Genomic DNA, 22,866 nt, shown 5'->3' on the forward strand with positions numbered 1-22,866 from the left:
AGAGTACAGGCTCTGAAATGTACTCACAGTATTAAAGTAAAAACGCCATCTTTGAAGGAAATTTCTGCCAGTTTTTGTGCAAAGTTCCCTGAATTTCTACCTCCAACATTAATATGAGAAAATTATCTGAACTTTTATTCTAATGAATTTAATCAGCTTGAACATTTTGTAGCACAAAAGTAGAAAAAACCCAAAGGGAATCAAAAATAGCTCCGTTTGCTGTTGCCTGCATTGTAGATGGGCGGCTTTGCCTCAACACCTAAACAGGAAAATGAGTTTAGTCAAGTATTAAAGTGGGATTGAAGAGGTGAGGAAACCAGAGATCAGGTGTTGTGGTGCAGCATTAAGATAAGATGGGGCCTGATTATTTAAGACCTTGTATGTGAGGAGCAGCCAATGAAGGGAAGCCAAAACAGGAGAAATCTGCTCTCTTTCTAGTCCCTGTCAGGACTCTTGCTGCAGCATTTTGGATTAGCTGAAGGCTTTTCACTGAGTTTTTAGGACTTCCTGATAATAATGAATTACAGTCGTCCAGCCTGGAAGTAATAAATGCATGAACTAGTTTTTCAGCGTCACTCTTTTTAGCATTTTTTAACAACAAGGTTCTGTCTATTAGGGCTCTTGTCTCGCCGACTGCTGCCTCAGATCCGAGTCTTTCTCCTGTGTGCTCAGCTGTCTTAGAGCAGTTTGATCCCGTCTCCCTTAATGACTTGACTGCGGTAGTTCGTAACCTAAGATCATCACACTGCCCCTCTGATTGTCGCCCCCCAACTACTCTTTCAAGGATTGTCAGGTTGGAGATTGGCCTATAATTAGCTAAGACAGCTGGGTCTAGGGATGCTTTTTAAGTAAAGGTTTAACTACAGCCAGCTAGGGATGGGTACCGTTTACATTTGAAAACCTGCTAAATCAGAATCAGTTGCTGATGACGGCTTTTTTCTTTTCCATCAATCACGTATAATCTTAACTCAAAGTGAACATAGACTTGATTGCTCAGATCAGCCAATTCAAAATGCTAATTCAATCAACTCTGAGTTCATGGCTAGACTCAGTTTGTTGGCCCTGCACCTTAAAACTATTCCCTGTTTGTCTCTCGTGTTTTTTGGATATTGTTTTCACATCTTATGTCACGGCTAGCGGGGCGAGCCATGTTGAATTTAATAAAGGACCCAAGATGCCGACACTGCTGTGAAGTGAGTGAGCTTTATTGAAACGGTGAAGTGCAGTGGAGATGGCCTGTGCAGAAGCTAAGATAACCTCTACTGAAAAAAACAAAAAACTAACCTGAAACCTTAAACGGAGGCACGGGGAGACAACACAGACGAACCAGCAACAAGCAGGAGAAAACAAAGGGCTCATATACACAAAAGAGCCATCAGGGAATGAGAAAAGGGAGACACAGCAGGATTCATTGGACATAACCAGACAAGGGGAAGCAAAAGTAGACACACTAACATAGGACATGGCACTGTCAAAATAAAACAGGAAGTGAACACAGAGACACAATACTAACACAGTACAGAGGGAACACAGAAACCAAAACCTCAGAACTAGAAAATCTTAATCAGAATGAAATTGTAACAAAAGACAATAACAATCAAAACAAAACCACTGAGTCCACAGACTCGGGACATACATCGGCTCAAACTGTGGTCATAAATATTTTGTACTTGTAAATCAGACTGTGTAGTTTTGAACTGAGTTTTGTAACATTGTGAAACAAAATATCTGGAAAGTTCATGTTTTTGCGTTCATTGATTTGTGTGTGTAAAAATGTAAAAAAATGTAATAAATGTAAGAAACATTAGAACTACTTTTGCTGACACAAAGTTTGGCGAGCACTGCAAGTTGTCCCTTTAAACCAGTCACTGATATAAAGAGAGCACCTTGTTCCAGGGCATCTGAGCATGGAGGGAAAGCTTTATGCAGGAGATGGTAAGAGCTGTTGGGACTAAAGAAACTGAGCAGAAAACTACAGACATCTGGAAACTGAGTTGTTAATTCTCAGTGGGATCAGCAGGACTAGCAAAGCTCCACCATGACAGTCATCTGATTGACTGAACCCATCCAAACATCACTTCATGGACCTTTAGCTTGTGTCTGTGTGTGGACAGACATAACATGAGCTAATTATACATTACTCCTCCACAGAGTGGACCAGCAGAGAGCAGAGGTTTCCACTGGTCAGTCTGCACAGCAACATCAAACACACCTGGACTCTGTGGTTATGGTTTGTAGTACTACGTTTACATTTGTTCTTTTCAGTCACCTCTATGCTGCACTTTGTGGACCAGAGGATTGTCATTGTGTCCAACATAAGTCAGAGTTTGGGCTCCATGATTTCAGTCAGATTGGGGTGACTGTAGCTCAGGAGGGGAGCAGGTCAGCTACTAGTCAGAAGGTTTGTGAATCAAACCCTGGCTGGCAAATGTACTGGGTAACGTACTAAACCCAAGCTGCCCTCTGATGCATCCATCAGAGTGTGAAAGAAAGTATTTAAGCATAGAACAATGTGCTTGGTTGAATGAGGCATGTTGTATAAAATGCTTTGTGTGCACAGAGTATCAAAGAGAGCTATATAAGAACCAGTCCATTTACCACTGGGTAATTCATATAGTCTTCTTTTCCAGCGGCTGGAGGACAACATCACCATGTTTGTGAAGAACGAGCTGAAGAAGATCCAGCAGCTTCTGAGTCCAGATCACCCAGAAACTTTAAAGAGCCAGATGGAGGATGAGGAGATGTTTGAAGGTGAGGATGAAGATGAAAGAAAGAGCTGCAGAGAAGCATTTCTGAAGATCACACTCCACTTCTTGAGGAGACTTAAGCAGCATGAGATGGCTGACCATCTGCAGAGCAGTAAGAGAATTTCTCTAAAGACTGAATATTGATCTTTCCTAATAGCTCAAGAAATGGACCAATAGACATTCATCCTTTCAGGGTACTGAAAGGCTATGATATTTATTATATAATATTTTTTTCTGAATTTCTTACCTTCAGAAATATTTGCTCCACTCTGTAAACGTGAACTTAAAGCCCAACTGAAGAAGAAGTTCCAGTGTGTGTTTGAGGGCATCGCTAAAGCAGGAAGCCCAACCCTCCTGAATCAGATCTACACAGAGCTCTACATCACAGAGGGAGGGACTGCAGAGGTCAATGAGGAACATGAGGTCAGACAGATTGAAACAGCATCCAGGAAACCAGACAGACCAGAAACAACAATCAGACAAGAAGACATCTTTAAAGCCTCACCAGGAAGAGACGAACCAATCAGAACAGTGCTGACAAAGGGAGTGGCTGGCATTGGGAAAACAGTCTTAACACAGAAATACAGCCTGGACTGGGCTGAAGACAAAGCCAACCAGGACATCCAGTTCATATTTCCATTCACTTTCAGAGAGCTGAATGTGCTGAAAGAGGAAAAGTTCAGCTTGGTGGAACTTGTTCATCACTTCTTTAATCAAACTAACGAATCAGGAATCTGCAGGCTTGAAGACTTCCAGGTTGTGTTCATACTTGATGGTCTGGATGAGTGTCGACTTAATTTGGACTTCAACAAAACTAAAATCCTGACTGAAACCAGAAAGTCCACCTCATTGGATGAGCTGCTGACAAACCTCATCAGAGGGAACCTGCTCCCTTCTGCTCGCCTTTGGATAACAACACGACCTGCAGCAGCCAATCAGATCCCTCCTCAGTGTGTCGACATGGTGACAGAGGTCAGAGGGTTCACTGACCCACAGAAGGAGGAGTACTTCAGGAAGAGATTCAGAGATGAGGAGCAGGCCAGCAGGATCATCTCCCATATTAAGAAAGCTCGAAGCCTCCACATCATGTGTCACATCCCAGTCTTCTGCTGGATCACTGCTACAGTTCTGGAGGATGTGCTGGAAACCAGAGAGGGAGGAGAGCTGCCCAACACCCTGACTGAGATGTACATCCACTTCCTGGTGGTTCAGGCCAAAGTGAAGAGGATCAAATATGATGGAGGAGCTGAGACAGATCCACACTGGAGTCCAGAGAGCAGGAAGATGATTGAGTCACTGGGAAAACTGGCTTTTGATCAGCTGCAGAAAGGAAACCTGATCTTCTATGAACCAGACCTGACAGAGTGTGGCATCGATATCAGAGCAGCCTCAGTGTACTCAGGAGTGTTCACACAGATCTTTAAAGAGGAGAAACAACTGTACCAGAACAAGGTGTTCTGCTTTGTTCATCTCAGTGTTCAGGAGTTTCTGGCTGCTCTTCATGTCCACCTGACCTTCATCAACTCTGGACTCAATCTGCTGGAAGAGCAAGAAACAACTTTGAAGGTGTTTCAAACAAGAAAATCTTCAAAGAAATACTTCTACCAGTGTGCTGTGGACAAGGCCTTACAGAGCCCCAATGGACACCTGGACTTGTTCCTTCGTTTTCTCTTGGGTCTGAAGACTAATCAAACTCGTTTGCAAGGCCTGATGACACAAACAGGAAGTAGCTCAAAGACCAATCAAGAAGCAGTTCAGTACATCAAGAAGAAGCTCAGTGAGAATCTGTCTGCAGAGAAAAGCATCAATCTGTTTCACTGTCTGAATGAACTGAATGATCATTCTCTACTGGAGGAGATCCAACAGTCCCTGAGTTCAGGACGTCTCTCCACAGATAAACTGTCTCCTGCTCAGTGGTCAGCTCTGGTCTTCATCTTACTGTCATCAGAAAAAGATCTGGATGTGTTTAACCTGAATAAATACTCTGCTTCAGAGGAGGCTCTTCTGAGGCTGCTGCCAGTGGTCAAAGCCTCTAAAAAAGCTCTGTAAGTTATAAAGTTTTTATTATTTAATTTGGTTGGTATGTTATGGAAAACACACTGCCATGAACCTCTGTTTTGGTTTTGTCAAAATCACTGTAATATAATCACTGTACCTTTATATACATGTGACTTGTATTAATGCTGCTGCCCTCTTGTGGCTAAAGTGTAATTATGTTATTGTTATTAGGGAGGATTTGAGAGTAAGGCTACGTTCACACTGCAGGCGAAAGCGCATCAAATCCGATTTTTCTGACCTTTATAAATCTGACTTTTTTGACCCTATGCGACCCATATCCGATCATGCTATGACAGTGTGAACGTCGCGAATCCGATATTTTCAAATCCGACCTGGGTCACTTTCGTATGTGGTACTGAATCCGATACATATCCGATGTTTTAGAAAGCGACTGCTGTTTGAACGGTCATGTCGCATTAAATCCGTCTTTTACGTCACCAACACAAGACAAACGCCAATTATCAGCGCCCGATAAGACATCGCGAACGCTTCCTGGCCATCCTGTGTAGATGTCAGTGAAACTGTTGGGAAGACAACGTTGGAGAAACGTGAACATTTTATTTGTACTGTATAATCTGCAGATTCTGACAGAAATCTGCAGCTATCCTTTGAAGCACCGCTCCTCTAAAACAGCAATAAGGATCATTATTAGGTTATCTACATTATTATGTAAATAACAAAATAACTTAAAGCAAAAATTGGGAAACGTAAAGTCCGAAGTCTTCATATTAAGGGTCATCTGTCAAACAATATTCTTTGCTCTGGGTCTAAACAGAGCGCGTTGTGTGTGAAGTCTTCTTTTGCGCATGCAAATGCACAAATGCGTCCTTCATTTCCCCGAATTTGAAGGATTCGTCGGGTGTGTCCTTCGTGGCCCACCATATCCCAGAATTCATAGCGCGGCCCAGCCAAATTTCAGCTGCCAACAATGGCGGCTGCTACTAAGTTTTCAAATTACTCTTATTAATCTTTCTGGGTCACAAAATAAACTTTTAACATATTTTCAGGCGAGAAAGTAGCTGTGTAAACTTCAAATATCTGCTTGGTTTATCAAGACATCGCATATTTGCAAAAGTGTGCCGACGTTTTCGGAGACGTCTGTTCCCCACCCGCTCGCTAGCAAGCCGGGGGGTTCAATGGTCACTCCAGCCGGCGAGAGCAGCGGACGCCCGGCTTCATCGTTTTCAGACCCCGCTCTTTCGCTACTCAGGTTAAACACGATATATAAGTCACTCGGATAACTTAAAAATGTAATTGTTTGCCTTTTTTCTGTGTTTTATTTGTTCCGGAGTAAATCGGTTTGGCTGAGATCAAAGTTCCTCCGGGATTTTCACACAGCTGAATAAACGTTAAACAGGAAACTGATTAAACAGAAGTGTGAGACGGTCGAGAATTTACGCCAGTGTCCTGTTATATTTTAGATAGCAAGGAGAAGACGGCCGAGTTTATTAAACTCCACCGAGACAGCAGTGACGCAAATCTGAAGGCTAGACCGTCCCATTTCACAGCCTCGCACTTCCAGCCTTTTCGGTCTTTGAAGGACCCGGCCCACGTAGACCGCGAATACCGGGTCCTCCGAAGGATGCAGCCGACGTTTTGGGACAAAGCTAGTGTGTGATGTTCTTTCAGTGTTGCACTTTGTAGACGCTCCCTGAGCACTGGTCTCACAGCCAGCTGCACATAGAGACCAGTGTTGTTAGTCCAGGTCAGAAGATGACTTGTTGGAATGAAAATGAGCTTGTAGTTTGTCTGCTTTAATAATGTGACTGGAAAAAGGTGTTGGACTTCAAATATGTCCATTTCTTTCACACTTCACCTTTAAAAGTGAAGCCTTGTGGTTCCTGGAAGGAAAAACACGACTTTTTCAAGTCTTTGTCCTGTTTTTATGAGAAATGTACGACTTTAATGTGAAACATTCAGAGTTTTTTCTCTTGTTGTGTTTGTTTGAAGCTGCTTCCTGTTGGCTTCAGCTGTTTGGAGTTTCCATTTTCTAAACTTCTACATTCTGAACCTTCTTCAGCTCTGAACAGATGATGAAACACTGAATGATTTCAAGCTCACACTTTGTCTAATAAACTTACATCTTTCATTCTTTATACAGATTGAGGAGCTGTGGTTTGTCAGAGATCAGCTGTGATTATCTGGCAGCAGCACTGAAGTCCAACCCCTCCCATCTGAGAGAGCTGGACCTGTGGGGAAACAACCTGAAGGATTTAGGAGTGAAGCATCTGTGTGGTTTCCTGGAGAGTCCAGGATGTGGACTTGAAACTCTGAGGTCAGTCAGCATGTTTTAGTTGTGCTGAGATGAATATGATGTGAAAGTTGTGCTGACACTAAACTGCAGACATCAGGCTGATATTATACTGATCCACACTGAGGATCTTCATGGTAAAGTCTGTTTTCTTCTTCTCTGGTTCAGTCCATTGACTGCAGCAGAACAATGTTCACATTTCAAACCTTCAAAGAAGAAGAAAAATCCTCCACTGGATAATTCACTGTGAAACTCTCCAACTCTTCATTCCACCTTAAAGTCTGTCTGACACTGAAATCCAAAGCAAAATGTGCGTTTGCTTTACAGACAGCAGTCCAACACAAACATACACACATCATCCAAAACACAGTCCAACATCCAAATCTCCTCCACTGCCAGCATGAATGATGGGAAAGAGAAGGAGGAACACTCTGACATTCAGGGTTAGAATGAGTTTCATGAAGCAGACTGTGAAGATCAAAGCTGCATTAGAAAGCTTACATGAATGAATGAGTGGACAGAAGTGGACAGAGATCATCTGAAGCACTTCAAAGGCTTTAAATCAGCACATTTCTCTTTATTCTTTATCAACTCTGTTAGTTTCTCTCAGTTTTCTGTGGAATGAAGCTAACAGAAGGCTAATAAGATGCTGACCAACCAGGGATCAGCTTACAGGTAGAATACAGCTGCTGGATGGGATTAGCATGTCATAGCTATCTACCAAACTGCTAACTGGGGGATTTCAGGCCATCTATGGATCATTTTTGCTAACTGTTTATTCAGCTTAGGCTCACAGGGCTGCAGCCTGTGCCCTAGCTGTCATAGGGCAAGAGGCGTGGTCCACCTGCACAGGTGAGCAGTCCATCACAGGGCCAACAGAGAGAGACAGAGAAGCACTCTCTCACATCCACACCTACAGCCAATTTAGAAGCACCAATGAACCTAAGCAGCATTTCATTGGACTGTGGGAGAACATCCAACCTCCACAGAAAGGCCAACAAGCTTCAACCTACAACCTTCTTGCTTTAAGGCACTAGTGCGAACCACTTTTCCCCATTTCAGCCCAAATCCTGCATCTTCCTGTTTCTGACTCCAGGCCAGCTCCACTAAAACTTTCTCATCAGACACTGCCACCTAGTGGAGGAAGTCTTAGTCCCATTTGAAGCTTCAGATTACAGTTAGTTCCTTTACAAAGAGGTGGAGGTGGTGGGGCCACAGCACCATCATCACTGAGTGCCATAGGACACTTAACCTTTGTTTCCATATGCTGGGAACTTCCTGTTGTTCCAAGGAGGACTGGAAAATGTGTGAAAATCTCCCAGTCAGTTCCTCACAGCACACTTCAATCATTTCCCTCCCACAGCATCAGGACCAGGGCTTTTTCTCTCTTTGGTCCCACTAAGAGATTTCCACACAAACACCTCATCAGTGGGACTCTCAGAGCTACCAGCCCTTTGCTACAATCACAAAGCTCTTCATTGAAATCAATGATATCAAAGCTGGAATCAAATGAGTCCAAGTCTTCTGCTGATTCAGCATCACATTCATCTTTGCTCCTTGTCCTGCATCCCCACCATGGACTTCATTCCTTTCCAAGCCAGCCTTGAGTGTCCTTTATTCAGCTCATCCTCTGCTTTACTTTTACACCTGATTTCAGCTGCTTTATCTCTCTTTCAACAAGTTTCTGTGCCTCAATCTTTTTCTTCTCTCCCTCATAACAAGACAGCTTCTTCTGCCTGAGAACATGTTGGAGTGATTTACTAATCCAGGGCTGCTTATTGGGGAAAATGCTTCCTGTTTCCAAAGTAATCCCCATTTTTCCCAGAAAGAAATGCAAGTAGAAATCGATGATCTAAGTGAGAACATGAGCCTTTAACAATAGCAGCAAAATATCTCTCCAATCTCAATACTCCCTCTCTCGACCTCTGGAACACCAGAGGTCGCAATACATTGTGTTGGGTCACTCCTCGGCCCACTCAGCTGCTTCCATGTCCATCCATGGCATCATGGACATCGGGGTCACCACTCCCGCTCTGACCCTCTCTAGCCGTCCTCTGGCTCAGCAAATCAGACAACCTCATGTCATCTAAGTGGCCCAGTAATAAACACCAGCTCCCCCTCGAGAACACTCCATGCGTAAGATTAGGTTTTTTCTGCGTCCCTCTCTTGTGGTCCATCATGCCTCGGGCCTCCAGGATCCTCACCCCCCTGTGGTCGCCGAGATCTTGTGTAAAGCAAACCAAACACCTTTTCCTGCACCTCCCTAACTTATCATCTTTGGGACTCTTTAATCAAAAGCCTGATCCTAATTATCTTCTTGACTTATTGACTTGTATTTATATATATTCTTCAACGTTACTCATCATTTTAAAACTCTTAAAACGCTGCTTTCACGTCCCTGCATGCGTTTCCTGTCGCTTGCCTTATCTAATCATCAACATCCTGTACACAGAACTCTCGCTGCTGCAAGGCCTCCACTCTGACCTAGAATCTCCTTTCACAAGAAAATCATTATAAGCGCCTATTCTACTAAAAGATCCAAAAAAACAACCACTTTAATCAATTAAGTTTAAACATATAAGCAATTACTCCTGCATACATTTTATCACAGCTAAACGCTGCCTTGAAACAACTCCTGTGTGTTAACACTAACTTCATTTTAAAACTCACATTTCCTATGTTATAGCCTGTTTTTGGTACAGCCTTTTTATTTCATCTTGCTCCTTTGATGTAACAATACCTTCTCATTCTAGTTTATCAGACTTAACCAAAATATATGCTTTCCTTCCTTTGGTCCTTCTCTAAAGCAAGAAACTCCTATTCAGTTCCTCTTTTCTGTCACTTGTTACAGGGCCAGCTCAAGTTCAGTTAAACGCTAAATTAATTTGAGGCCTTTTGCCTGGAATCAATACTGTCATGTGTGTTTATGGACTCTATATGTCTGTAAGCGTGTGCAATCCTTCAATAACTCATATCATCCTCACAGTAGATTGGCTAATCATAGCGCTAGCCAAAGGCTCGTGACCCACAAGAGACGAATTGAGCCACAACTCCCTTAAAGGCACAAAATGCAATATGTATAAAAAGTCATTTCTACGTATAAGCTCTCCCCTTTATCCTAAAAATAAATCTATGTAATATCTGTATGTGTGTCTTCTATTCATTAATGTAATTGTCAGTTATTTTCTCTCTTTATTTTACCTTCTTTTTGTTTACCTCTTTGTTTGTGACGTGGACATCCCTAAACCATCCTGAGTTCCGGCTTCAATTTCAACCCAATTGTACCCTCTATTCTCGCAGTCGAACTCGTCTGGGCTTCACCTTCCCACTGGCCCCTGTGCCCTTCTCTTAGTGTCCTTTGTTGTCTTGTGATCCCCAGCAAACACAGTCTGTTTCTTCTCTGTTTCTTCTCCGTTGCTCTTTTCAGTATTTTCCTTTTAGATTAAATCCCAGCCTGGCAAAATATCCCATTCAGTGTCTTTAAACAGTTATGTCACACTGTTCTTACCAGCCTGCAGTTCACCGTGCATTTTCCATCACGTGCTTTTCTTCCATGCTGCTGCTGGTATCGTCAGTGTAGTTTCAGTTGCACTGTCTTTTGCCTGCTGTTAATTCTTGAAGTCCACGATGTTCTGTCGGTCTTCATCAGGAGATTAACTGTCCTATGAGCTTCTTCTCAGGATCGGGACAAGTGGGAGGTCAAGCTGTAAAATTTTAAGCCAAAATCTGGCCTGTTTTCCTCCCAATTCTGTTAATCAATGGTTTTGTACTCAAGATTCTAGGTTGAAAGAAGTCCACCTGTATTGACACACTAAAGCATACAATTAATATCCTTTTCATTTCTTTTCTTAAAACCTCCATTTGCTTCATCTGCCTGGAGTTTACCTCGTATGTTTCTCTCTCTGTGTGCTCACTTGTCACAGTCAGTTCCTTTTATGGGCATGCAAAGTTCCTGTCACACACACCATTTCCTGTCAACCTTGCAGCTGCTCAGAACCATATTTTCTGTTTCTATCTCTCCTGTTTTGTTTTTTTTACAGGCTAATAAAACTCTTGTTTTACTAAGTCTTGATCTAAAACAATTCACCCTTATTTCACGCACACACTTCTAAATATACTAAATTCTTTGCGTTTGTCAGATCGTCTCACACACACACCGCCTTTTCTCTCACACTTCCACTTCTGCACTCACTCTACTATCAACTTTCATAGTGTTATTATTATTTATTATTTTGTACAAATCACACCCAATCACTCAAAACCTGCTACTCACAGCATTCACACACTTAAACTGTGACAAGAGTTGAGGAATATACTCACAACACGCTTTCCTAAGAGTATTTCAGACATGCCTTTCATAATCAGAAAGAGCAAGTCAAAGAAAACAATTGAAACCTCTATTAATTCTCACAGCACACACATAGAATAGAAAAAATAAAACACACCAGCATTTATTGCTGATGAGAGGTTACTCCTAAAAGTAATATGTTAGTCTTAAATATATACAGTGCACTCACTATATTTATATATATATATATCAAAACTCAGTCAATTACTATACATCCACTACGGCAACTCAAAACTTTATTTATAGCCCTCTAATGAACATAAATGGCGTCTTAAACACACACTCAACAATGTTTGCAGCAGTATTTGTAAAACCAACTGTGGTTTAAACAGTTCACTGCTGACTAATTTGCATTTTCACACTCACACACACACAGTCTAAAAATAGCTCCAGCACTGCCTCAGACTCCTTTCACACAGAGATCTCTTATTTTATATTACAAAGACGTCTTATATTTACAACCACTGTCACATCTGGCAGCTTTAGCGCCTAAACAATTTCGACAAATTTAAGTTAACGGTCCAACCGATAAAGTCCAACTTTTTTGTGATCAATTAACCAGTATCTGTCCAACAGTTTCTGGCCTCATCTCTAAAATCCCTAACTCAATTTAAAAGCGTCAACCAACCCAAACTTTGCCTGAAGCTCTATTTTTGGCATTTCACAGCCAAGGCTTACCCCGAAGTTTTAAGTTAAAGTTACACGCCCGAAGTCCAACTTCTGCTGGCCAAAAAAGCGCAGACTACCGTTCCAAACGGTAAGGAGACTCTAACTCCTAGTTATTCTGGAGTGCCCCAAGCTCCACAGTGACCAACTGACTATCCCTCTTCGAGGACAATGCCTAAGCGTCCTTGGCATTGGCAAGCGTTACCTCTGAGCACTGCGCTTCCTATCAGTCCAACTGACGTTCTTGAATAATTTATAATACTTTGGAACAACAGTAAAACAGCCAAAAAAGTGTAAGACTGAAGCAGGTCCAACCTTATAACCAATACGGGCTCCACCCCAAACAATAACCAAATTCCCTAATATACTAAAATCACTCAGCAGTCCAACTGCTTTCCACAGTCCAACCGTATTAAATCCTTTAGCGGTCCAACCGCATTCAATCATTTTTAGCAGTCCAACTGCATTAAATCCTCAGTACTGTCATGAGATTCTCATCAAAATCAAAGCAGACATTCCCCAGTAATTTCAGTGAGTAGACTTTAATTTGTAATGTCCAATTTGGCACACTTTGGAAATAATTCAACAGGTAGTGCCTTACCTTTGGATAAGCGGCTTAGAACAACAATGAGAAAAAGAGAGCTGATTATTAGCTCATCAAAACACAAAACAAAATCACAATGAATTATCGGTTAATTTCATTTAAAATAATTCATTAAGTATTTATGTACAATTCAAATTAGTTAATTACATATTTTGTTGGTTTGTTTTCTATTTTAATTATTTTACTGACACATTTAATGAATTATTTAATGATGTATTTATTTAATTCACGTTGCTACTCCTGGCCCTGCATCGCTGTTCATAAATACATTTTATTTGTCAGCTTCACCCATCAAAGTCAGGGGGCGGGGTTAATGCTGATCAAGTCAACACCATTGCTTTGGTCTGGTGGGCGTTCTTTTAGTGGGCTTTTCTCAATACTAAGTAGGCCTACACACCAGGGTTTGGACATGTGTGGACCCAAACTATACTTTTACCCTTTTTTGTGTGTCACCAAATACACTTTAATATTTTCTAGACAAGAATGTAGTGACACAATCTTTAACCTCTTTTGGCTCCAAACAGAAGTGACAGACTTGAGCAGGGTTCATTTAAAGGCTGACAGAAGTGGAGTGGTGACGGGGAGATGTTTGACAGGACAGTGTTTCAGCCTCCACAGCTTCATGTTGTGCTCCATCAGTCAGTGAAGATGAAGTCAGTGCTGATGAGGCTGTAGAGTGTGTGAGGGATGTGAATGAGGATGATGAAGATCTGATGATAGCAGATAAAAACAGGCTGCAGAGACTTTGAGCCATACAGGGCACACAGTGTGTGTACAGAACAGCTGAAATCATTATGGAGGCCTCACTGGGATATGGAAGCATCACAGTACAGCTTCAGTGAAGCATTAAAGTCTCTGATATGAGATGAGAAATGAAGCAGCCAGAGCTTTTTCATGAGTGGAAACCCACTGTGACTGTGAGCTGCTGCTACAGCCTCCAGATTAGCCAGCAGCTCATCCTGCTCAACATTTCCTCACCAACTTTAATGGAAGTGTGATGTTTTCAGCTGGAGTGATGGTCAGGGTGGCCTCCCTCTCCTCTTCTTCTCCTCTTCCTCTTTCATTTGTAAAGCCACTTCTGCTGCTTTCATTCATTTGGAAGTCCTGTAGCTGAGTTTGGGAGAGACTAACAGCCTCGGCAGCAGAGGGGAGAAAGGCTGTAACACCACCACTTTACTCTGTTCTACCTGTCACATCATTTTATCAGGAAACAAATATGCTCATGTTTTTACTATGTTTGTCTTGAAGATGTAAGAAGATCACATGGTGCTTTTTATTATTGTGTTGGTTTGTTTGCTGTCTCTTGGATGGAGCCCAGCTGTGCGTGGCCCCTGGGCCTGTGGTCAGAGTGTGTGCTGGATAATCCGGCCCAGGATGAGGCCAAACTGACATGGGATGAAATGTCTGTCACATAATTGAGCTTAGTGTAGTTTCATTTCTGCACAATTTAAAAACAACCAAAACTTTGTTCTGTCTTTTCTATGTTATACTGTAGACTTTCTTTGATACTGTGTCCAAAAGGAGCAGCTTTTACTTTGAAGGGGAGGCGTCTCTGTTTCCTCTTCAGGTTGGATGATGGAAGCAAATTAGTAGCTGTGTCCCAAAACGTCGGCTGCATCCTCCAGAGGCTGCATTTGAAGGCCGATTACGTCACAGCCAGGCGATGAAGGCTGTCCGTATTTGTCGACTCCTTCAAATGTGCCCGACAAATGCGTCCTTCATTTCCCCGAATTTGAAGGATTCGTCGGGTGTGTCCTTCGTGGCCCACCATATCCCAGAATTCATATCCCAGCCAAATTTCAGCTGCCAACAATGGCGGCTGCTACTAAGTTTTCAAATTACTCTTATTAATCTTTCTGGGTCACAAAATAAACTTTTAACATATTTTCAGGCGAGAAAGTAGCTGTGTAAACTTCAAATATCTGCTTGGTTTATCAAGACATCGCATATTTGCAAAAGTGTGCCGACGTTTTCGGAGACGTCTGTTACCCACCCGCTCGCTAGCAAGCCGGGGGGTTCAATGGTCACTCCAGCCGGCGAGAGCAGCGGACGCCCGGCTTCATCGTTTTCAGACCCCGCTCTTTGGCTACTCAGGTTAAACATGATATATAAGTCACTCGGATAACTTAAAAATGTAATTGTTTGCCTTTTTTCTGTGTTTTATTTGTTCCGGAGTAAATCGGTTTGGCTGAGATCAAAGTTCCTCCGGGATTTTCACACAGCTGAATAAACGTTAAACAGGAAACTGATTAAACAGAAGTGTGAGACGGTCGAGAATTTACGCCAGTGTCCTGTTATATTTTAGATAGCAAGGAGCAGACGGCCGAGTTTATTAAACTCCACCAACACAGCGGTGACGCAAATCTGAAGGCTAGACCGTCCCATTTCACAGCCTCGCACTTCCAGCCTTTTCGGTCTTTGAAGGACCCGGCCCACGTAGACCGCGAATACCGGGTCCTCCGAAGGATGCAGCCGACGTTTTGGGACAAAGCTAGTGTGTGATGTTCTTTCAGTGTTGCACTTTGTAGACGCTCCCTGAGCACTGGTCTCACAGCCAGCTGCACATAGAGACCAGTGTTGTTAGTCCAGGTCAGAAGATGACTTGTTGGAATGAAAATGAGCTTGTAGTTTGTCTGCTTTAATAATGTGACTGGAAAAAGGTGTTGGACTTCAAATATGTCCATTTCTTTCACACTTCACCTTTAAAAGTGAAGCCTTGTGGTTCCTGGAAGGAAAAACACGACTTTTTCAAGTCTTTGTCCTGTTTTTATGATAAATGTACGACTTTAATGTGAAACATTCAGAGTTTTTTCTCTTGTTGTGTTTGTTTGAAGCTGCTTCCTGTTGGCTTCAGCTGTTTGGAGTTTCCATTTTCTAAACTTCTACATTCTGAACCTTCTTCAGCTCTGAACAGATGATGAAACACTGAATGATTTCAAGCTCACACTTTGTCTAATAAACTTACATCTTTCATTCTTTATACAGATTGAGGGACTGTGGTTTGTCAGAGATCAGCTGTGATTATCTGGCAGCAGCACTGAAGTCCAACCCCTCCCATCTGAGACAGCTGAACCTGAGTGACAACAACAAGCTGCAGGATTCAGGAGTGAAGCATCTGTGTGGTTTCCTGGAGAGTCCAGGATGTGGACTTGAAACTCTGAGGTCAGTCAGCATGTTTTAGTTGTGCTGAGATGAATATGATGTGAAAGTTGTGCTGACACTAAACTGCAGACATCAGGCTGATATTATACTGATCCACACTGAGGATCTTCATGGTAAAGTCTGTTTTCTTCTTCTCTGGTTTAGTCCATTGACTGCAGCAGAACAATGTTCACATTTCAAACAGTGAGACTCAACGTATGGCCCGCGGCCCACACGCGGCCTGCCCACCTTTCCTGATTCAGAGAGAGGGGACCCTGATTAACTGTGTAGTGTTCTTCCTCACAGTTCTAAGTATCAGACACAACAATGAATAATCCACAGCTGACTGTCTTTAGCAGGTCAAAGGTCACGGCACACAGCAGACAGTGGGAAATATTATAACTCTGATCATTTATCAGCACATATCCATATGTATAAAAACAAAGCTGACACTGTGAGACTTGATCAGAGGTGTGATCATCACAGCAGAGGCCTTTGTGTCAAAGTCACTGAGGATCAAACAGAAACACATGAAGCAGATTTTCCTGTTCTGGCTTTTTATAGCAGATAACCTTCAAAATATTCTGCAGTCCATCAAAAACTGAAGCAAACCATGAATCAACATGTGAACATGAGCTGATGCTGCTGAAGGGAAGCAAAGTTACAGAGGTTTGATTACAGACACAGCTGAGAGTTTGTAATCTGTCATCATTTTAAAAGGTTTACATTTCTTCAGTATATCCACATTTGCAGCTGGTACCTCAACCTCCACTTGTCCAACACAACTGCTGTCCACTGCCTCCATGACATTGTGATTTTGCTGTTGGTCTTCTGTCAGATCTTCATCAATCACTTCTGCACGGGGCACACCTTCAGACTCTGCAGCTGCATAACGAAAGCCTGTAAGATAAAATTAGACATAAGGTAAATGTACACCAATATTCCAATGACAGGTGTGTGATTCATCTGGAAGTTATGTGCGGATTAGTGTACAGTGATAGCAATTTAGCATGTTTTTAGAGGGGGGGGGGGGTTGTTTACCTCCGATGGGTGCTCTTTTTCGCTTCCGTTGCGTACGCCTTGAGTGCCGGTCCGAGTCTGATACAGGTATGTCGTCATGCCCCATGTGCAGTGTTGGTGCCCAGTCTGGATTTGTTACATCCATTTCATATGCTGGTTTGCCTGCAATAATGCCAAATCATAAGCTACTCAGTCGACATGATGTGGTTCTGCAGCATCACACATTAGCATGTTTTATCTCATTATCTATGACCTCAGCACATTGAAAATAACACTAAAAGCCTTTCAAGAGTGATATGAATTAATTTAGAACTCACCGGAAAGAAAATACCGTGAGCAAACCAACAAAAAGCTGGGGATTGCAGAGAACTCGATATCCGCTCGTCTCACCGCTGCAATCCAAGCCTGACGTCTTTGTTTAGTAATATCGGATACATGGGATCCCTCACGTTGCCTCCAGGACGGAAAACGATGAAAAGAGAGCCCGTTATCCAGCTTCTTGCCTTCACGATCGTGTGATCTAACGTTGCAACCGACAACACAACACGTACGATCCATAGCTGAAATGGTATCCTTTGGCTGGCCTACTGTCATGGCGGAAGGGGGCATGGCCCATCTCCCGTGACATCACGCTCCAAAGCCCTATAGGTGGGAAAATGTACCATGTCGACCAATCAAAAATGATATGGAAACATGACATTTGGTTGTTTAGCAAAAGGGGGAAGTTTTAGGAGTGACCGGCAAGAGAGAGCGAGTGAGCGAAAGAGAGAGAGAGTTTTGATACGTGAGAGATTTGTGACGTTTACCGTGTTTGGTCTCAAGTTAGTTTGTTGTCTTGTGTATTTAGTGTGTAGCTGTTGTTTTGTTTTGTGTGTCAGTTCTACTAGTGATCGTCACAGTTGCTGCCTTAAAGCCAACAAAGGCAGATTGCAGTGTAAACGCTGAGTGACACACCTGCTGTCAGACCTGCAGGTTTATCCCTGTGCTGTTCTCATATGTGTTAGAGTGACACAAACTATTGTTTGACACCTGATTGTTCTGTAAATAGTTTGAAATGATTATATGAAAAACGTCTGAGCCTTGGCTGCATTTTTTGGTAAATAGTACCATATAACTTTGTTGTTTGCAAAACGTGTGCGTATTTTTAAAAATGTACAATCTCTATTTGCATTTCAAGTTATGAAGATGATTCGTTAAACATGTGTGTGGTTTTTACAGTCAAAATATCACTTTCTACTTGTATTTTAAATTTTGTCTGAATTTAGATAAATTGTGCTGATACAGTTGGTCAAAATGAGAAAATAACAGATTGGCAAGATAAACTGTTTTTAAAGGTAAAATATAGAGGCCACATCAAAAGTAGTCAAGAAGGGTTAAAGGCTAAAAGCAAAGTTGTCACCAAGTACTGTTTATATTTGTGTGTATTGCTGCAGCTTTTTTGAGTATTAATTTGGTGCCTTTGTGTGAAATAATGGTATTGTGAGTGATCCATATAGTCACAAAGAATAGCCACTTGTTTCTGTGCTACCAAAGTTCCCCGGCTTTCATTCAAAATGTGTTTATCGTCAGCACCTGCACATTAAACTACTTAAACATTATAAATGTCTTCAAGCTCACACTGAGGCCTGTGGGGTACTATCAGCCACTGAGACAGTACACACATTTATATGTGTTTGTATATGAATATTTCATACTTTAAGACTGCCTGTTTATTTAAGGGAGATGAACAAAATACATTGGAATTGTACAAAATAATATCATGGATGATAAATTAAATAGATTTTAAGTAGATGCTTGTGCATTCTTAAAGTCTTATATGTTGAACTGAACTATGTGATCTGTTCAAAGCCTTAATCTTAATTTGAAGTGAAATGTGCATTTTGAGTTTATACACTATGTATATAAGGCGACCGTTTCCTTTTGCAGTATTTTTGTGTGGTGTACTTTTCTATGTCTTAACAAAAGGGGAACAAAGGTGTTTAAGTTCACCTAGGATGATGTGTTTTAATTTTCACATGGTCTTGCTTGAATTTGACCCTGACAAAGGCGTATGAACTCTGTCAGCTGTTTGGAGTTTCCATTTTCTAAACTTCTACATTCTGAACCTTCTTCAGCTCTGAACAGATGATGAAACACTGAATGATTTCAAGCTCACACTTTGTCTAATAAACTTACATCTTTCATTCTTTATACAGATTGTGGGGCTGTGGTTTGTCAGAGATCAGCTGTGATTATCTGGCAGCAGCACTGAAGTCCAACCCCTCCCATCTGAGACAGCTGGACCTGAGATACAACGACAACCTGCAGGATTCAGGAGTGAAGCATCTGTGTGGTTTCCTGGAGAGTCCAGGATGTGGACTTGAAACTCTGAGGTCAGTCAGCATGTTTTAGTTGTGCTGAGATGAATATGATGTGAAAGTTGTGCTGACACTAAACTGCAGACATCAGGCTGATATTATACTGATCCACACTGAGGATCTTCATGGTAAAGTCTGTTTTCTTCTTCTCTGGTTTAGTCCATTGACTGCAGCAGAACAATGTTCACATTTCAAACCTTCAAAGAAGAAGAAAAATCCTCCACTGGATAATTCACTGTGAAACTCTCCAACTCTTCATTCCACCTTAAAGTCTGTCTGACACTGAAATCCAAAGCAAAATGTGCGTTTGCTTTACAGACAGCAGTCCAACACAAACATACACACATCATCCAAAACACAGTCCAACATCCAAATCTCCTCCACTGCCAGCATGAATGATGGGAAAGAGAAGGAGGAACACTCTGACATTCAGGGTTAGAATGAGATTCATGAAGCAGACTGTGAAGATCAAAGCTGCATTAGAAAGCTTACATGAATGAATGAGTGGACAGAAGTGGACAGAGATCATCTGAAGCACTTCAAAGGCTTTAAATCAGCACATTTCTCTTTATTCTTTATCAACTCTGTTAGTTTCTCTCAGTTTTCTGTGGAATGAAGCTAACAGCAGGCTAATAAGATGCTGACCAATAGGTTTCTATTAAAGGTTGTAATTTGTATATGAAAAAGTGCTTTGGCTCAGCAGGGATCAGCTTACAGGTAGAATACAGCTGCTGGATGGGATTAGCATGTCATAGCTATCTACCAAACTGCTAACTGGGGGATTTCAGGCCATCTATGGATCATTTTTGCTAACTGTTTATTCAGCTTAGGCTCACAGGGCTGCAGCCTGTGCCCTAGCTGTCATAGGGCAAGAGGCGTGGTCCACCTGCACAGGTGAGCAGTCCATCACAGGGCCAACAGAGAGAGACAGAGAAGCACTCTCTCACAGCCACACCTACAGCCAATTTAGAAGCACCAATGAACCTAAGCAGCATTTCATTGGACTGTGGGAGAACATCCAACCTCCACAGAAAGGCCAACAAGCTTCAACCTACAACCTTCTTGCTTTAAGGCACTAGTGCGAACCACTTTCCCCCATTTCAGCCCAAATCCTGCATCTTCCTGTTTCTGACTCCAGGCCAGCTCCACTAACACTTTCTCATCAGACACTGCCACCTAGTGGAGGAAGTCTTAGTTCCATTTGAAGCTTCAGATGACAGTTAGTTCCTTTACAAAATCCAACTGGCTGCATCAGGACATATAGTCTGAAACTCTGCACAGTTTCCTGTTTGAAGCTGCTTCCTGTTGGCTTCAGCTGTTTGGAGTTTCCATTTTCTAAACTTCTACATTCTGAACCTTCTTCAGCTCTGAACAGATGATGAAACACTGAATGATTTCAAGCTCACACTTTGTCTAATAAACTTACATCTTTCATTCTTTATACAGATTGATCAACTGTGGTTTGTCAAAGATCAGCTGTGATTATCTGGCAGCAGCACTGAAGTCCAACCCCTCCCATCTGAGAGAGCTGGAGCTGCAAGGAAACAACCTGAAGGATCCAGATGTGAAGCAGCTGTCTGATCTTCAGCAGAGTCCAGACTACAGACTGGAGACTCTGAGGTCAGTAGAGTGATGGAGTGAGTGGGTGGTGCTGTCAGCAGTATTGTACTAAACACAGTCAGTATGAAACAAAGATCCAGTGTTTCCTGTAAAGCTGCAGCTTCTCAGTGAAGCTGTGAGAGGAGAACGGTGACAGGCTTCAGGATTGGACACAAACACTTCCTGTTTCTCACCTTTATGGTCACCATGGTAACGGCTGACACGCTCTGATCAAACGCTGTCAACAGCCAATCAGCTCTCTGAACAAAGCAGCACGCAGACCAATGACTGCATTCATTTCCATGTTTAAAGCAGTGAAGAACACAGTCTGTAGGTGAGGAAGAATTTAGTGAGAGCAGATGTTTGGATGGAATTCCTCCAGTGAACAGCTGGAACCGTCCATCTGGATTGTTGGGCTTGTTGTTGGGGTTCCTACAGAGCTCAGAGTGGACACACCAAGGTTCTTCTAATGAATGAAAGTCCAAACTCAAACTAGGAGGGAAAAACATTTTCATCAACTTCAATAAAAATCCAAAGATTAGAAAAAGTGAAGCAACAATGAGTCCTAGTACAGTCCCAGCACTGAAGTCCCTGCTGCTCTTTATACTGGATGTGCTGCATCACTGACTGACAGCTGATGAAGAGTCTCTGGAAACACTCGTTTATCTCCTCTGCTCTTCCTTCTTCTCTCTGCAGGTGGAGGTGATGATGGTAAACAGGACGGTGTGTGTGCTGAGAGAGGAGGAGCTGTGTCCTGATGATCCAGAGAGGTTGAAGCAGCAGCAGCTTGTGTGTAGAGACGTTCTGACTGGGCCATGTTACTGGGAGGTGGAGAGGAGAGCTTCATCCAGCAGTGACTGACAGAGGAATGAGAAGAAGTGCAGATGACTGTCAGTGCTGCAGAGTGAACTGCTCTGAGAACAGCTCCACTGTCAGACACAATGTAGAGTCCAGCATCATCCCTGTGTGTCCCTCTGGATCTGACAGAGGATCATCAGTGTATCTGGACTGCTCTGCTGCTGCTCTGTCCTTCTACAGTCTCTGCACAGTCTCTGTCTGACTCTGGCTACATTTTTGGCATTTATATTCTTGGTTGCTCTCTTTATATTTTTCACATGCAAAATGTGCCCATCTTTGGCAAGATTCACACTGCACCTGGAAAGGAAAAATAAATGGCTCATATTCTGTTTGGTGAATACTATTACTCAACATTTTAATTATGATTGGCAAGTAATGATACTAAGACTTATGTGTTTCTTTTGTTTTGTTTTGTTTTACCATTTCAATCATGCTGCGGTCAGCGTTAGCATCTAACATGGAGCAAACAATGCAGTAGTCCTCAGCGTTCCCTGAAACACAATCATAGTTAGGTTTTAATCAAACATTATTTATTGAATAATTAAAAAATAATAGTACATTTTTTCCAAATATACTTCCTGGAAAATTAGTCTAAATTAGACTTTGAGAAGGGTCTTATCTGAAAGTGTTTGAAGAGCACTATTTGTACTGTGCTGTTTGAAAAGCACTATTTAAATTGGAAGTACGCACTAACGTGATAAGGACTTTACTGGACTTACCTCGATTTTCAAGTAGGGTGCAAGCTATCTGCATTCGCTTCAGCACAACTGGCTCTGTAGTGGTTGACACCTCACTGACCTCTCCAAAATCAAGGTAGTGTTCTGCAAACTGTGAGATTGATCATAATTAGAATGTAAAGTCTTAATTAGGTAAAGGATAGGATAATTATAAGCCACAAGGCTTCAGCCTATTCCTTTTTCAGTTACTGTATGATTAAGTACTTCTATGTAAAATGATCATCTTTGTTGTTGTTGACCGAAATAACTTTCACTTCACTTAAATTTACTTAAAGTCTTAATTCTAGCTAACAAGAAACTGAATCATTTGAATAAGGGTTACCTTTAACAGTAAAACTCCACAACTGCTGGAATCCTGTCGCTTGTTGTGTTGCATAGTCTGTAACTGCCACTCCATGGTGTCTTCATGCCCTCTCATCCTCAGAAAATTCCTAGTTGAACAAAAGTGTTTGTAATGAAACAAGATTTTTTTTTTTTAAT

General features: G+C 42.1%; 2 protein-coding genes across 2 annotated transcripts in view; both read left to right on the plus strand.

The window, feature by feature from the left end:
- Nucleotides 1–2,665: 2,665 nt before the first annotated feature.
- LOC147336395 (protein NLRC3-like) lies at nucleotides 2,666–4,796 on the plus strand. Its single transcript, XM_086287104.1, has 2 exons — nucleotides 2,666–2,859; nucleotides 3,001–4,796. The coding sequence occupies exons 1-2, from the start codon at nucleotides 2,727–2,729 to the stop codon at nucleotides 4,794–4,796; spliced, it is 1,929 nt and encodes a 642-aa protein (XP_086143230.1). The 5' UTR covers nucleotides 2,666–2,726.
- A 14,238-nt stretch (nucleotides 4,797–19,034) lies between these two features.
- Nucleotides 19,035–22,866, plus strand: part of LOC147336396 (NACHT, LRR and PYD domains-containing protein 1b allele 2-like) — a 198,003-nt gene continuing 194,171 nt past the window's right edge. Inside the window, exons 1-2 of the mRNA XM_086287074.1 lie at nucleotides 19,035–19,207; nucleotides 20,639–20,812. The gene's annotated coding sequence lies outside the window, so the exon portion shown is untranslated. The remainder of the gene's footprint in view (nucleotides 19,208–20,638; nucleotides 20,813–22,866) is intronic.

Source organism: Aulonocara sp. 'chitande type north' Nkhata Bay, linkage group LG3 (genome assembly GCF_057382095.1).
Source record: "Aulonocara sp. 'chitande type north' Nkhata Bay isolate Kocher_YH1m ecotype deep benthic linkage group LG3, A_spYH_male_GT1.1, whole genome shotgun sequence".
Taxonomy (NCBI): domain Eukaryota; kingdom Metazoa; phylum Chordata; class Actinopteri; order Cichliformes; family Cichlidae; genus Aulonocara; species Aulonocara sp. 'chitande type north' Nkhata Bay.